General features: G+C 39.9%; 1 protein-coding gene across 1 annotated transcript in view; it reads right to left on the bottom strand.

The window, feature by feature from the left end:
• The window catches only part of WDR17 (WD repeat domain 17), an 86,758-nt gene extending 73,473 nt beyond the window's left edge, over positions 1–13,285 (bottom strand). Inside the window, exons 1-3 of the mRNA XM_060136619.1 lie at positions 13,168–13,285; positions 2,961–3,042; positions 748–869 (exon numbers count right to left, since the gene is read on the bottom strand). Of these exons, the coding sequence (XP_059992602.1) occupies positions 748–813 (66 nt within the window). The 5' untranslated portion in view covers positions 814–869; positions 2,961–3,042; positions 13,168–13,285. The remainder of the gene's footprint in view (positions 1–747; positions 870–2,960; positions 3,043–13,167) is intronic.
• Between the last annotated feature and the right edge of the window lie 2,837 nt (positions 13,286–16,122).

Genomic DNA, 16,122 nt, shown 5'->3' with positions numbered 1-16,122 from the left:
CAATGGGGATAAAGCTGGTAAAACTCCATCAAGATATTCTGGCTCTTTTGGTCCACTCATTAATGAAAAGAAAAGTCCACACATCTCCTTCATTTAGGTAATTAAGAAATTCTTCATTGAAAAGGTGACCATAATCAAAGAGAAATCTTATGTTATTCTAAACTAAATCCATTTTGATAAGGTGCATTTAAAGATGGCAGTTTTCTGCTGTTGCAGTAGAAATAGATCAGAATAGCTGTGCTGCGCAACAGTTGCCATAGTAACAATGCAAATCCCTTTGAAGCATAATTAATTGCCTAAAAATTTACCAAATGGAACATGGCACTCTTCTTCAGAACGTTTTTTTCATTTTCTTTTACAATATTATTATAATACGTGGTATTATCATACATATTTCTATCATAAAATTATGTAAAATTACTTTCTTGAAATTATTGCTATTTTCATACATTAATCACATTAGAAAGAATCCTATTTTATCTTTAAAGCCTAAAGACAATCTGAACACGTTAAGAATTCATCTGAAATCAGGATAGAAAAAAAAAACACCTTTTCTTCAATAAATGACTCTCCTTATATATTTTCTTACCTCTGCTTTTAAGTCTATCAGATAAGTATCCTATTTACCCTCAGAATCCTGCAATGCAAAAATGTCCGCAATATAAATGACACAGAAATACAGCTGCATGAGAAATAAAGCAGGAAAAAATCACAGAAAATTAGAATTACAACGTAAATATATCTTACTCTTTGTAGTCCTTCATAGCAATCATCTTGCTCAAACCAATGTGAAATGTAAGTCATCCAAGCCATAGAATGTTCCTACTTTAATCAAGGCAATTGGAAACCGGCTTCAGAACAGTCAGCACCTAAAGTAATAACAATGTGTTTCAACCAAAGGGGTTTACCAAACTCTGCCTTATGAAATGTTGTTCAGTACAAGAAACTAGAAGTACATACACATTTCAGCTGAAACAGTTTTAATAATTTATAAATAACAGTGTCTGTAAAAATAATGCTAAAGCAGAAAGGTAAGCCTATAGTCAAATAAGAAATAAATCAAATGATAATTATGTTGTTGTACTAGACAATGCTATGTCAAATACTTCATTAGCCCTTCACTTTTCATTGTTCTGGCATAGAAACACATGTATGACACATACACATCACTGCAGCTAGTTGAGAACATCTTTATCTCACTCTAAAAATATACCAAATGGGACATGGCACCCTTCAGAATTCCTCTTCTTCCTATTCCCTAGAAATATTTTCAATAATATCTCCTTGGTCAAAGCCCCAGGTCAAAATAGTTGGGAATAGGCTTCCACAGGAAGCTCCAGGACTCGTACACTCTGGTGCTCAATTTGTTTCCATCTTGCTGACTTCCCCGAATCTGGACCATGCTTTCTATCCTGCCCTTGGGTTCCCACAGAGCCCCTGGTTCCTGGCTAACTGCTCAGAATTTGCATCTCCTGCAGGGTCCCACCCTCTGGACTGGTGGTCCTTCCTTGCTGTCTCTCTTGTCATTGCCTATCCTATTCTGAGTTAGAGATCTGTGTCTGTGTCCTGCCTTACGCTTTTTTACCCCGCCCTGGATCTATATCTAGCGCCTACCCAGGGTATATCTAACTATCTTGCCACCATTTCAGTGGTTGCAGTCTCTCATGCCAAGCCCTTAAACTCCATTTTAAAGTACCTACTGTACCTAGATCCCGCAGCCTTGTATCTGGTAATCTCAATATGAACGTCGGTAAAGCCAAGCTTATCCCTTTCGAGTGATAAGAATCCCTTTCTACTGCCCCCCCAATAGTCTTTCATTTGCCCTGCATTCCCTGTTCCAGTGACCAAAACGATACTCGATGGTAACCCGAAATAAGAACAGGGAGCCATCTTTGATTCTTTCACCACCTTCCCCTCCACCTCCCGCTACATTTGATCACCAAGTCTTAACTACCTTTAACATGTCTCTTCAAAAGCCCCTTCCCTCCATCCCTAACGCCACTGTCTTGTACAAACTAATGAAATACTTTACTTACTAACCTCCCTGCTTTCACTGCAATTCCTAAACATGTTTTATACCAGCATGGCTTTATGCCTTTAAGTTGTGAAATGCTTGCCTGAGCTGTCTTACCTCTTCCCCATTTTTTGTGACTAATGAGCTGTATCATATTTATCAAGACCCAACTTAATGTCCCTCTTCTTTGAAGCCTTTCACAATTGCACCAAATCCCTCATCTGTATGCCTCTAAGTCTATATTTGTGTGCACTGGATAGTGATTATTTGCAGAGACAAAAATTGTGAGTTGCCCAAGACAAAGGAACATGTTTTATTCATATTCGCATAGAAGGTACAAAATGTTTGTTGCGTGAATTGACACATGCTAGAAGAGTTTGTCAACCAGTGGTAGTTCACATGAACCAAAGGGGTGTGTGTGTGTGTGTGTGTGTGTGTGTGTGTGTGTGTATATACACACATAACTGCAACTTGGAAAGGGGCTAAAGAAATGTATCCAAATTACAGGTAATATACTCATCAACAAGGGAAATGGGATTACCATTCAATTCCTTGCAGAGAAATGGCTAATCAAATTATTTCAGAAATTAATTTTTAAAGGGAAAATAAAATGCAAACTTGAATTGGTAAAATTAGTTTATAATCATATAAGGTACCAAGTATTTACTATGTCACTATAAATACAATATAGTTAAAAGGAATACCTTGTTTGTAGGGCACATAACAGTTCTCATGTCATACTTCCTGACCTTTTTCCATGAGCACTATTTACCATATTTGCAAGAACTAAGAAAAGTAAAATATTTCACATCATGGAATCGCAGATGAATATTATCTTGCATAAAAATACATATTTTTGATTGTATTTCAGGTATTTTGATTATCTGAGAGTGTATAGAATCTGGTTCATTTAGTATAAGAATGGCCAATAGTGTTCAACTCTCACAACTCCTTGATGGTCTGGAGCGCAGGGTTGAAACCATTAGCTGATCTCAGAGCGGAAGCATGTCACGATCATTTAGCAGTAACTGAAACAGGAAGGAGAAAGTCATGGTGACATCTACTCCACATCTTTACATCTGTGTATCCCTCCACGGGTCTAACTGACTAATTTATTGTTAAAATCACAAATTTAACTTAATTCGTAGTCAGAAAATTTTTCCTGCCTTTTAAGATTAGTGATGGAAGGAAATGAAAAGAATCAAAGGCTAGATGTCATTGTGTTAAAGAAAATAAATAAATAAAGTAAAATGGCTTGCAATGTCAGAAAACTTACTGCAGGGATTCATACAACACACAAGTAACCTGTGGTCTGATTGCAGGTCGTGACCTTTTTATATCCCTCTCTGCACCTATACCTTTTTATGAGTTCATCACGGGCCGACTATATATCCTGGCCTGTTGCCTTTGGACTTGCCGTATGACTTGCTTTCCCCAGAGATATGTGGGCAGAAGTCAGAATGGTCCAGCTCCAAGCTCTGGCTGTAAGGCTTGCTTCCTTTCACACCCATCAGCATGAGGAGGACATTCCACAGCTACCCTCCTGTAGGGAACAGGGTGGGGCTGGGGAGGGGGGAATGCTACTTCCCCCCAACAGGATCTGACTATCTAAAAGTAGTGGCTGAAATACTAAGACGCTATGGAGAGCTTTTCATAATCTCATGGGACTGGAGGGAAAAAAACTGGCGTCCATATGCTGCCAAGGAAGAAAACGGCCTAATAATGGTGCCCTTTCAGTGAGAACCACGTGGGTCCACACCTTAACACTAGCGTGAAATAGACTCTCCTTTACAAAGACTGAAGTTCAGCTTCAAATAGATTCATTCAATGATTGCATTGAGGGGGTCTTCCCTACCCTCATACTTTCCAAAAGCAAAAGCATGTTCTCTCTGGAGAAAGAGAATATTAAATCGTCAGGCTGCAAAGCAATCAAAGGAATTCCAAAGAGTGAGGAGACCAGTCAGGGGGAGACAAACAGACTAACGGCTTCGCCTTTGACAGGGAGTGGGAGAAAGAGGTGACTGCCATCAAAGCGGGGAGGAGAAAGTCAGATAAAATCTGCGAAAGTCCTAAAGGCCGGTATGAGCTAGAGCATCAGTTCAGAATAACTGGAGGTCCCCGGTGCAAGCTGAGTTGCACTCACCTGTCAGATCTTCTCCTCAGGCCTCAGTCGGGGGCTTAGGAGAAAGAGGGGAGCAAATCAGACATAGTCCCCCTTAGTGGCTCAGGCACATAGGAGGCACTTGGCTACTGAGAGCTGACAGGCATGCAACTCTGTATAGATCCCTGAATCCTTCTCCCAAATGGAGCACAAGCCTTCGGCTCCTCGGAGAGAGGAAATACATACCCTCACTCCCAGGGACAATGGGAAGGGAGTAAAAGCAAAGCCCATCTGCTTCTAGGGAGGGACAGACAACCCTCCTTCCTGCCCACAGAACTGGGAGAAGGGAAGAAGCAGAAGCTACCAGCCCCTGGGGGTGGGCAGGAAGACATCTTGGGCTCCCATCCTGAACCAGAACGAAGCCCAGATCTGCCACTGAAGAGGTGCTTTCTCTCTTACTCAGCACCCACCCCGGATATAAAGTGGAGTTTGGCTGCCTCAGAGCGGGGTTGAGGAGAGGGAGACACACAAGTCTCCCCTAAAAACCAGATTCCCCCAATCTGGGAGATCAGATGACAGGACAGTCGTACACTGGGGTACTGTACAATAATTCAAATGAACCATACACAGCGAAGTGGATGAACCATACAATGTAATGATGACTGAAAGTCACACATGAATATCATAGGATTCTAATATTTATAAAAGTTTAAAGACCAGCAAAGTTAATCTATGCTACTAGAAGTTATGAGAGAGTTTTCTTCAGGGAAAAGGAAGTAGTGACAGACAGGAGCCATGAGGGAGATTTCTAGGAAGCTCACAATGTTTCTTTTATGCTAATTATGCTGATGTGCAAATTTGCTGGTACAAAACAGTAAATTGCACATTTCTGCTGTCAGGTATATAATCTAAATAAAAATAAATTATACACTAAGAATCCACAGCAGTGCTTTCTAATACTAACAAAATTAAGAGGGGAAAATAAACTGAAATGACTTGTCCACATATAAGTAGGTGTTGTATAATTGGATTATATTTTCTAACTTCACTTGGACACTTTCATTTACCTTTTTATTTTGCCCCTAGAGTTTCCTGCCCCATTTACCACCCCCAGCCATCATATTTTGCAACATGTTAAGTCTTTCTCTGAGATATGCACTAATGCTGCTTTAACCCACAAGTATTTTTAGAAGCAACGTCAGGGACAAGCGGATGAGGAAGGTGGACACAAGGAATAAATAATCTCACAACAGGAAATGGGTAAAAACCAAAGTCTGCAAAGCAAGCAGCAGGGGACTGAGATGGGCTAGATTAAGGATATGCATTTGGGGGTCCACAGAAACACCCACAGAGTCTGATGACTCAGCGTGATGGTTCACAGTGGATGCCTGCTAATGCCACACCCATAGCAGATCCTCGGACTCCTCAGTCGGTACTATTCCACAGGGGTGTGCCCCAGAGCAATCTCCACCAGCACGTGCCTAAACGCTGGCAGCCATCTGTAGCGACACACAGCTCCCATCCCAGCATTTCATGCCTTGACAAGACCTTCCAAAAATATTAAACAGCTACATCCTAAGAACAATTTGAAAGCTCACCCTTGGAAAACAACAAATCAATATAGCTGACAACACCCTCCAGTTACTGGTGATTCTAACCACTGGTAACAAAGTGACAATCGATACAGTATACTTCTCTTTAGCTTAGGTCACATGATATTTTTAATATGTAAGAACAAAAATAGTTGAAAATGAAGTATTTTTACCAGAAAATCTGACTATATGAAAAGTAAAAATAGGGCTTCCCTGGTGGTGCAGTGGTTGAGAATCTGCCTGCCAGTGCAGGGTAGATGGGTTCAAGCCCTGGTCTGGGAAGATCCCACATGCACCGCGATGAAGACAGTGGCTCCCGCTCACCACAACTAGAGAAAGCCCTCGCACAGAAACGAAGACCCAACACAGCCAAAAATAAATAAACAATAAAATTTTAAAAGGTACTATAGTCGTGTCATAGGTACTACGTGAAAGCGCACTAAACAGAGGGAGCAGCAAAAGCAGAGACTCTGACCAGGAAGCACTCTGGGGAGGCTTGAGAAAGAGAAAAATCGATCAAAGTATATAAAGATGTGTATTCAAAGGTCAGGGTCACAAACATATCACCATACAGAGAGTCAGGGTAGTTTTCTTGAACTCCTCTTTGTCCTATTCAGAAGTTTGTTAATTTTCTTAATAGAAATCTATTGCCTACAGTAATTTTTTTAAAAACCTAAAAATATCATGTTGAAAATCAGTGTTTAAAATTTGAATACACTATATGCTCAGAGTGATGCAAAAAATTCTAGTGAGCACATATAGTTAATATGTTAGTATTTACTATACGTGCTCATTAGAAAGCATTTGGAAATTGCCAAAAAAAAAAAAAAGTGGAAGGTTTTTTTTTTAAGCAGCCACTAGCCCACTGACTTGAGATCTTCTTCCTCTGTCTAGTGTCCATAATTCTAAATGACCACTATTTTCACTGATATGTACAGCCATAGGTTATCAAGGATAAATATAATTTAAAAAAATCTCTAAATCGGTGCATCTCAAAGTGTGGTTCTCGGGTCTCTTGCATCAGAATTAACTGAGAAACCTGCTAAAAATGAAGATTCCTGGATCACAATCTAGGGCCAGTGGATCTTGGGGTGGAGTCTGGAAACCTGCTTTTTAACATCATTTCCAGATGATTTATATAGCAGAGTAAAGCTTGAGAACTACTTACTCAGTTCAACAATAGCAAAGATGTTTATCAGATAAACTGCCTCTGGTAACTTCTACTGACCAGATTAATCTCTTAAATTTCAATCATTCCTAAATTTACCTTTCATGTGCTTGGCAGGACATTATATCTCAGCATCCCCAACATATGTCAAATCCTAATGTTCTTAAAAGCTTAGATGATAAAATAGGTCACAAAGTACAGTATTAACCTATGTTAAAATCCTGGATTAGATAGCAAATAGAAAAGAATAAGGTCATTATGGTTGTTCTAGTTTGGACTCACAGAATGACCACTTATACCAGTATGAATTCCAATTTGATCAGCAAAACAAAAGATTATAGGTAAGACGGAGAAGACCAGAACACTAATTCAAAGATGTGGCAAAGTGAATGTAGTTATTTCATCATCCATCTATATACTTAATCTATCATTCATCTAGATATTTATTTTTATACTTCCTACATTTTAACCACCAAAGTGAAAATTATATGGATTTGAATTACGAAATTAGATTTTCAAGGCGCTTGAAGGATTACAGAATCTCTTGACCTGCAATGTGGAAAAGATTTTTAATTTGATCAAAGATGTAATACACTTTTCTTGAACAATAGGGTCATTCATATACCTTCAATTAACCATTCTGAGAGACTCAGCCAAAGAGAAATAGAAGAGTGAGATCACGTATTTTTCACCCATAAACTAAGAAGAGGTAAATATTCCACTGAAAGAGACATTATGAAAGTAAACACGTAAACATTGTCATAATAAAGATGTAGGATTAAAGCAAAAATAAGTAGCTTTATTTTTATAAATAGGATCATTCCTCATGAAGGAGGACTTGAGAAGCTATGGCATGAATTGTTCTGTAAACCTGAGGATGCCTGTCGCCCTTCGAATTCATCTGTTCTGTAAGTTGGACTTTGTATATGAGTTTTTAAAGTAGGGTGGGTCTTTATGTTATCTGTGTCTGAAAATCAGGATTCTCATTTGGCAGAAACAGTCAGTTAGACTGGCATTTTCATGTTCTGGGCCAAGGGTGTTAAAATTTATTTTTGTCAAGGGCTGCCCTGGTGGCGCAGTGGTTGAGAGTCCTCCTGCCGATGCAGGGGACACGGGTTCGTGCCCCGGTCCGGAAAGATCCCACATGCCATGGAGCGGCTGGGCCCGTGAGCCATGGCCGCTGAGCCTGCGCGTCCAGAGCCTGTGCTCTGCAATGGGAGAGGCCACAACAGTGAGAGGCCCACGTACCAAAAAAAAAAAAAAAAAATTTATTTTTGTCAAATGCTGAGAAAAACCAGCAAAGGAAATCAAATGGATTTAAAGCTTGAAAGCTTTAAGAAACAGCTCACACCAAGTCACTACATCCAAAATTTCTTTTATATATGCATCCATACATTGATAGGAGGCCGGAAATAAATCCTAAAGTTTGATAAGTGAAGAGTTGTATCAGCTAAGGCAGGACCAGTGCATATATGAGACAGGTTACTAATCTAGTCAACGGGCCACCTGTCAAAAATTATTCCCTTAGCCACCATAAAATTCCCACAAAGATGAACTAATGTAATTAATAATGCAAGTGAGATATTGTGTCCAAAAAGCTACTATTGAAATTTAAATGTATCCACAATTGTATTCAATATTTTCAGGAATGAGTTCATTTATTTAGTAGTTTAAGTAAAGTTTCAAAGGTGGAGTTGTATACGAACACTACCAGTTCAAGAGAGGACTAGGTCCAGTGGCACAATGTACCTTCTATCAGTACCTCTAAAGCGTGACCTTGCGTTAGAATCACTCGAGCCTCCTGAAAACACTGATTCCAGGTGCTCCCTCAGATATTCTGATTTGGCAGGGCTGTGGCCTGGAAGTGTGCACTTCTGACATGCTCCCAGGGGATGCTGGTCTAAGATACATGTCGAATAACACCATTCTAGATGGCGTCTAGTACCAAAGGGTCAGAAAGTCTAGAAAATAAATGCGTCCAACTTCAAAATTTTACCCAATGGTAACCATAATCCAGGCTTCAGATGTAACTTCCAAAAGCTTCTTATTTCTAACATTCAATTGTAGATGTGATGGCTATGAACATACACTTAAGTACCATTGAGGTGCATTAGGATAAAGAATTTATAAGATAACTGGATCCCCCCCAAATCACAGAAGACTTTGCAGAAAAACTTAAATCATATTAATGAGCGAATCAAAAAATTTTACAAATTGTGGGAAAACACTTTTTAATTAATATTTTAAGCAAACTTTCTATATGATGAGACCAAACACATGCAATTTGTTCATTATGTACAATAGTCACTTAAAAAATATAAAAGTGATCTAAATCTTAACTACTCAAACTTTTGAATTAGTCACTTGAAGAAATATAATAAAAGAGAAAGGTGATATATTTTTACACCTCTTTAGGGAGCAGCACAATGCTGAGTGTTAGAGCCTGAGGTTCCAGACCAGCTTTCCCATTGAAATTTTCCCAATTTTGAGCAACTTAATTTTTGTTTGTTTAGTGTTAATGGTGTTAGATTGACTGGTCTCTAAGAATCCTTCTAGCTTAAATTCTGAAATGACTCCTTCAAACCTGCTACCAAGTTTATCTTAAAAATAAAATTTGCATAACTCTTTTCATTAAGACTCATTCAAAAAGTCTTATCTTAATGGGCCAAAATTAAGTATTACCTACTTCTTATTAACCAACTATTCAATTTTCAGGGCTCCATGTGGCGCTGTATTGTATTGAAAAATGAAGTTTTTCCAACAGCACATCATACACGACTGCTCTGTGTAGTGAGAACTATTTTCTGCTTTCCAATTGGAAAGTTTTTTTGTGTATGAGATATGAAATTGAGCTTACTATACATAATTGCAAATGAGCCCACCTGAGATACTGGTACATGCTCATAACTTAAAGTGTCAACAACTGGAAGAGAACAACAAATGTGAACGTAAGGTAAATTACTTAACAACCTCCACTATGAGTTCTCCACATCTGAGCATTCAAATTTATAAACCAAATTTTAAATGGTGTAACATCCTCACCGAAGCATGGAAAATTATTTCTTGCATCTTTTGATAAGAGCTTTCCTGAACATGACAGTTATCAATTATCCCTTTAATAGCAAATAACATTGCTGAATTATCTCCTATGATCTTACTGTACAAGATTTGCCTGTTTCTGTGACACATATATTTCCTAAACTAGAATACAGACTTCCAGAATTTTAGGAGATAATTAGGCTACTAAATCAATGTTGTAAGTACCTGTAAAGTAATAAAAAAGTAAGCCTTTATCATTATTAAAAAAAATTATCTCACTCAAGTAGCTGATAATGTGATATCTAGATGCACGTGCCACCTGTGGCTCCAATTCCAGGTTGCTTTTTTTCTTTTTTTTTAACAAAGTCTAGCCTATTTCAAGTTATATTTGTCTGGTCATTGAGATCAAGTAAAAACAACCTGAAACTTGTCTCCTCATGTGACAGCCCATGTTTTACCATGAGAAGTTTTGAAATTCTTCTAGTCAGTCATGATGGGATTTTTTCCCTTTCAATACACAAAGGCAAAGGTCAAAGTTGATCATTTTAGTGTATTTCTCTACCAATTTTTATAACCGAAGTTACAAGTCCTTCTTGAACAGTAACAGTAACCTCAAGCAAGAGAAAGCTTTTCCTTTAGGATCTGTTTCTCTACAGAGTAAATTCTTTGGGGAATTTCTAAGATTCTCTCCAGGTATCCATATCTAATTTCTTGCTCATCAATCTCCAAGGAACAGTCTCATCAACAGTGAGAGAATCATCTCCACGCGATTATCATAGAACACAGCATGGTCTTGGATGTTGAAAAATGCCAGCCACTCTTGGTCTAATATATGTTTCTCACATGAAAGGAAAGGAGGTGTCAGTTAGTAAGAAATCCCTCCCAATCTCCTAATATGATTTCTATGGATTATAATATTCTCAGTAAGATCTCTGTTCCTGAAGACACACTGGAAGCTACATACATAATTTCACTTTAATATTTCAATCTGCTACATGGAATAGATACAAAATACAAGATGAGATAATTCAGCAATTGCAGAAAGTAGTAGTAATGTTTGTATACTCATCATTACCATGAATGGCTGGGTAAACACATTATTCAGTAATCTGGTAAACCATTACCTTTCTTGCATATTAGATCTGATTTTGAATAAATTCTGGAATACAGGAAGGACATGTGAATCCTTCCAAATTGTTTGAATTTCATTTTAGTCTTCATTACAGAGTTTAGGCAAGTAAAATTAGGTAGTATGGAGAATTTGCACGTATTTTATTGACAGGGACATCTAATCAGTCATGTTGGACTTCCAGTATCTACTGGGGCAAAAGAAACAAACAAACAAACATACTCTTACTCTTCTCTGAGCAATATAAAAGCTGCTGCAGCTCACCCATGCTCAGGCTAAGGGCTGCAAGGTAGAGTCCACAGAACACAACAAAAAACACTCTAGCCCTAGAAGTCCGTCTACTGGGAGCAGAGGAATTTAAAAACATTATTTTCTAAGCTAAATTGATTTGCAGCTTTCAAATATATAGGATTATTGTGTGAGTAGTAACAAAAGTTTTTAGTACAGCAATATTTAATCATTAAAGATAAAAAGAATGAAGAATTTCAAACTTTTAAGTAAATATATCTATTTTTTTTCAGAGATACCCACAGTTCTTTAAGTATTCCTATTACTATAAACACAGGGAAAATCAGCTCAATATAAGTAGTAAAATTCAACTAGCCATTTTAATATAGAGTAAGTTTGTGGAGCTCACTTAAGAAGTATATGAGTTTTCTTTCCATTGGGCCCTTTCAAACAAGCCTTGGTTTATTCCAGTTGAGCAAACTTCCCAGGAACTCTCAATGCAATGACCTAAACCTAGCATTTGTAACATTAATCTCTAAACTATCACCTAAAGCACGGTTCCCCAAACTCTGGTGAATTAACTGACAACTTTTCAAAGGCATTTAATTACTGTATTTAATTTTAGATCACAGAACAGGAAAGACTGTCAGACTGATTTCTCAGATCTCTGCCTTCACACAGGTAAGATGTGACCACGCTCACTTTCTTGCACACTTAGGCCAGTGAGGCAGAATCTCAACAGGATGTAAGAGAGTGCTTTTCTGCAGGGGCTGTCCACACCACAAGCCCAGAATCAGCTCCACTAATGCCAATAAGAGGGAGACAACACAACACCCAAGACCATGCTGTGTTCTATGATAATCACACCAAGACTATCCTCTCACTGTTGATGAGCCCAGGAGATTTGTGAGCAAGAAATTAGATATGAAAACCTAGAGAGAATCTTTGAAATTCCCCAAAGAATTCACTGTTAGAGAAACAAACCCTAAAGGGAAAGCTTCTTCTCACTTGAGGTGACTTAAAATGTTCAAGGAGGACTCGTAATTTCGGTTATAAAAATTGGTAGGGAAATGAGTTTCTCCGAAGGGTATCTATTTCTGAAATACTCAGACAATGAAAGAAATGTAATCTCTCTCTTCAAACCATTGTTGGAGACTTTTAAATAAAAAAAGTCAACAAATACATATACAAATGGACATGGAAGTTACAAAACAAGTGTGCTTTACTTCTGATACATGATCCAAGGCATCGCTAAACTTCATTCAAATCAACTGCTTTTACTTAATATAGTAAAAAAAAAAAAAAAAGTCAGCTCCAATGCTTGCTCCTTTTAATATCTGCATGCAAAAAAGTAAGTCTGGGTTTGTTAGCTTCTGAAAAATAGGAAAGATTATATTTTTAAGATTCGCTTAGCACACAGTGCGCCTCTGAGATTCAATACTGTCTTTTTTCTGGGACGCGCTTCCCTTTGACCCCAGGGTTTCTTGCCGCAGCCTGAGTACGAAGGCCACCTTCAGGGGGGCGGGGGTCCTTACAGAAGCGCCCGTGGGCACAGTAACGAGAGCGACAATCTAGACTCTATACGCACTGAGGCTGAATAAGCTTAAAACATAAGGCAGTGTCCCCGATCAGGGTCGCAGGTGACACTCCAGGGGCAGTTCAGAGGCGCAAGGGCTGCTGCTGCTTCTGCTGCGTCCCGTCCTCGGCCGGTGAGCGGCGCGGGCGCTCGGGGCCTCATCGCCTGCCAAGCCCCACAGGACGCGCGCACGCGGGTCCGCCACCGTCGCGGGGGCGGGCGGACCCCCACCAGCCCCGCGACGCCCCATCGCTCGAAGATCGCCCTCCTCCAGCCCGCGTCCGCCTGCGTCCCTCGCCCTGCGGCCCGCCGGCCCCTACCTGCAGGACGAGGCGACCGCAGCGGCGGACAGCGGAAGGTGCTGAAGCGGGCGCGGCGGCCGGACCCGACCCGCACCGCCCTCTCCTCCTGCGCCGCGGGCTCCGAGGCTGCGCGGCCGGGCCGCGAGGTCTGAAGGGCGCGGAAGCGGGCTCCGCAAGCCTGGCAGCGCGCGCGGCACTCCGGGTCCCGCTCCGAGCCCCACGTGACAGCCACACTGGCCGCTGATTGGAGCGCCTGGGGAGAGGCGGGGGCGGCCCCTGACCCCCGGAGACTGTGCGCGCCCAGGTGGTTACCTGGCAACCGGGAGTCGGCTCTGAAGTTGTGGTTCCCAGGCCCTGGGTTAGGCTTCAGCAGAGTTTACAGGGAGGCTGAAAGTGGAGGAAAGAACAGTGAACCGCCAGCGTTCTCACCACCTAACAGATTCCGCCTACCGGGTTTGCACTTTCTAGGAAAATGAGTCAAGTATACAATAAATAAATCACCCCATCTTCTTGAGGAGCCTGAGGGAGGGAGTTGAGCCTTCTTCAGAGTCTAGGCTACACTGGCCTTGATGCTCACCTGGAAGGTGAGTACAGAATGCGGTCTCTTCTGCACTTCGTTATAGTCTGATTGGGCTCAAGAAGCTCTGTGCAAAACTCCTATGAATGCGATTTGTCTCTATTGGTGGATTTTATGTAGTTAATACACCTGCCCTCAAAGTGTGCAAACTGACATTTTCCTTGTGGAATCTGGTTGAATGGAAATGGCACTGTCATTCATATTTCCTTCTTTGTATCTCTGAAATATCTTCACTACCAATGACCTTTATCAAACACCCAGGAGAAAATAAACCTTCATATACTCGGAATATGTGTTTAATAACATTTACTGAGCTTTAATTATATGTCAGACTCTGAATAGTTAATAATTTTTTTGTTTTTTTAATAGCATTTTTCAGATCTTTTAAAAAATTAATTAATTTATTTATTTCTTCATTTTTGGCTGCCTTGGGTCTTCGTTGCTGCGCGCGGGCTTTCTTTAGTTGCGGTGAGCAGGCGCTACTCTTCGTTGCGGTGCGCGGGTTTCTCATTGTGGTGGCTTCTCTTGTTGCGGAGCACGGGCTCTAGGCACGCTGGGCTTCAGTAGTTGTGGCTCTTGGGCTCTAGAGCACAGGCTCCGTAGTTGTGGCACACAGGCTTAGTTGTTTGGCGGCATATGGGATCTTCCCGGACCAGGGCTCGAACCCATGTCCCCTGCATCGGCAGGAGGATTCTTAACCACTTTGCCACCAGGGAAGCCCCTGAATAGTTAGTAAATTATGTTTTGCCCCAACCGGCCAACCAGGGAAACTCCCTGGACGTAATTCTGACCCTCCTATGCCATACACTTTTTTTTTTTCATACACTTTTTTCTTACAAAGTATTCTGTGCAGACTGTTCCCTATCATGGCACTTAGCATTCTGTTTTGCAAATTGAAATTGACTTAAAAGTTACCTCTCCACATAGACAAACTTGTCAAAAGCTAAAATCAGTTCTTACAGGTCTGTTCTCTGCATTCTAATGAAGTGCCTGATGAATAGCAGATCTTCAATAAATGTTGGATGAATGGATGGATAAATAAAAAATTAAGCACATAATCTACCAGAGAAAGTATAGAGGACAACACCTAAATATATGTGGTGTGTTAAGTCCTAAAGTAGGGTTATATAAAAGTTCTGTGAGATAATTTCAGATGAGGGAAGGAGAAAATTTTCTTTGTTTTCAGAGAAACTCTCAAGAAGGGTGATATTTGGACAGGAACTTAAGAAACAAATAGATTTCACCTGTTGGAAAAAAGGACTGGACATACTATGCATCAGGAACAGCATGGCCAAAAGCACAAAATGGGGAAAATGCATGATTGATTTAACTAATTTTGACTTGTTTGCATTCTCTGGAGGAGGTGAAGGTGAGTATCTAAAGAGAAGAGGAGGGAAAGAAATTGGCAAAGGATTAAACTGAAAAAATAATAAAACCAGATTTAAGAAGACATTGGACTCCCTGATTAGGTTAGACCTGAGACCTTAACCTCTAAAACCAGAGCTTTTTCTTGAGAAAAGATACCTTACAAATGTTGGGGGTACATAAGGGTGCAGAGAAATGAAAAGCATGATGGAGTAGGGAAAAGATGCTGATGGCCTGAATTAAGATGATGAAAATAAGAATGATGGAGGGGAGATGGAAAGAAACATTTCTGGGAAAATAGACTGTCATTTTCATTTATGATCAGATATTTGTTCGGTACAGTGTCAACAATAAACATGAAGAGAAAAGGTTGTCAAAGACCCAATGTCTAGCTTGTTCCATCAAAGTCTTTTACAACTAATTGGTTCATAATTGTTTCAACTGTCCAGTTAAGAATCAGAAAACCAAATGACACATTAGAAAATACCTGGTTATGCATTCACAATTGAAAGATGAAGGTCTTGAGGCCTGGAAAGTTCTAGAATTTGTCAAGATCCTACAGCTATATTAGCAGCAGGATTGATATCATGATCCCAGACTCCCAATTCAGTACCCTCCTCCCTTTACCATGATTTGGTTCACAAGTTTTGAAAGGGAGGTTTAAACAATCACAGATATAGTTAGATCCAGAACCCAAAGAAATAGGATGACCTAATTTCTAAGGAAAACATCTTTTTACTGAGATTTTCATTCTTTTATTCAACAAATATTTAATGTGATGCTCTCATCTCACAACCAAAAAAGTCAGACACTCAGGCTGACAGTTTCAGGGCAGTCATTAGTTCTTAGCTAGAAGAGGGATTAGGGGAATCAATTGATTCTAGTCAATCAGTCTTCAAGGGTAGACATGTTCTGTGAGAGCAGTGGCTTTGAAAAGGTGTTCCAGGCCATTTAATGTGACAGGTGCATTTTTTGTGGATATTCTAAAAAAAAAAAAAAAAAAGCAACCAGGTAGAAATTCTTGAACTTAA

Source organism: Lagenorhynchus albirostris, chromosome 21 (genome assembly GCF_949774975.1).
Source record: "Lagenorhynchus albirostris chromosome 21, mLagAlb1.1, whole genome shotgun sequence".
Classification (NCBI taxonomy): Eukaryota; Metazoa; Chordata; class Mammalia; order Artiodactyla; family Delphinidae; genus Lagenorhynchus; species Lagenorhynchus albirostris.
The sequence above is the reverse complement of the archived record's forward strand: the minus strand, read 5'-3'. Positions and strand labels throughout refer to the sequence as shown.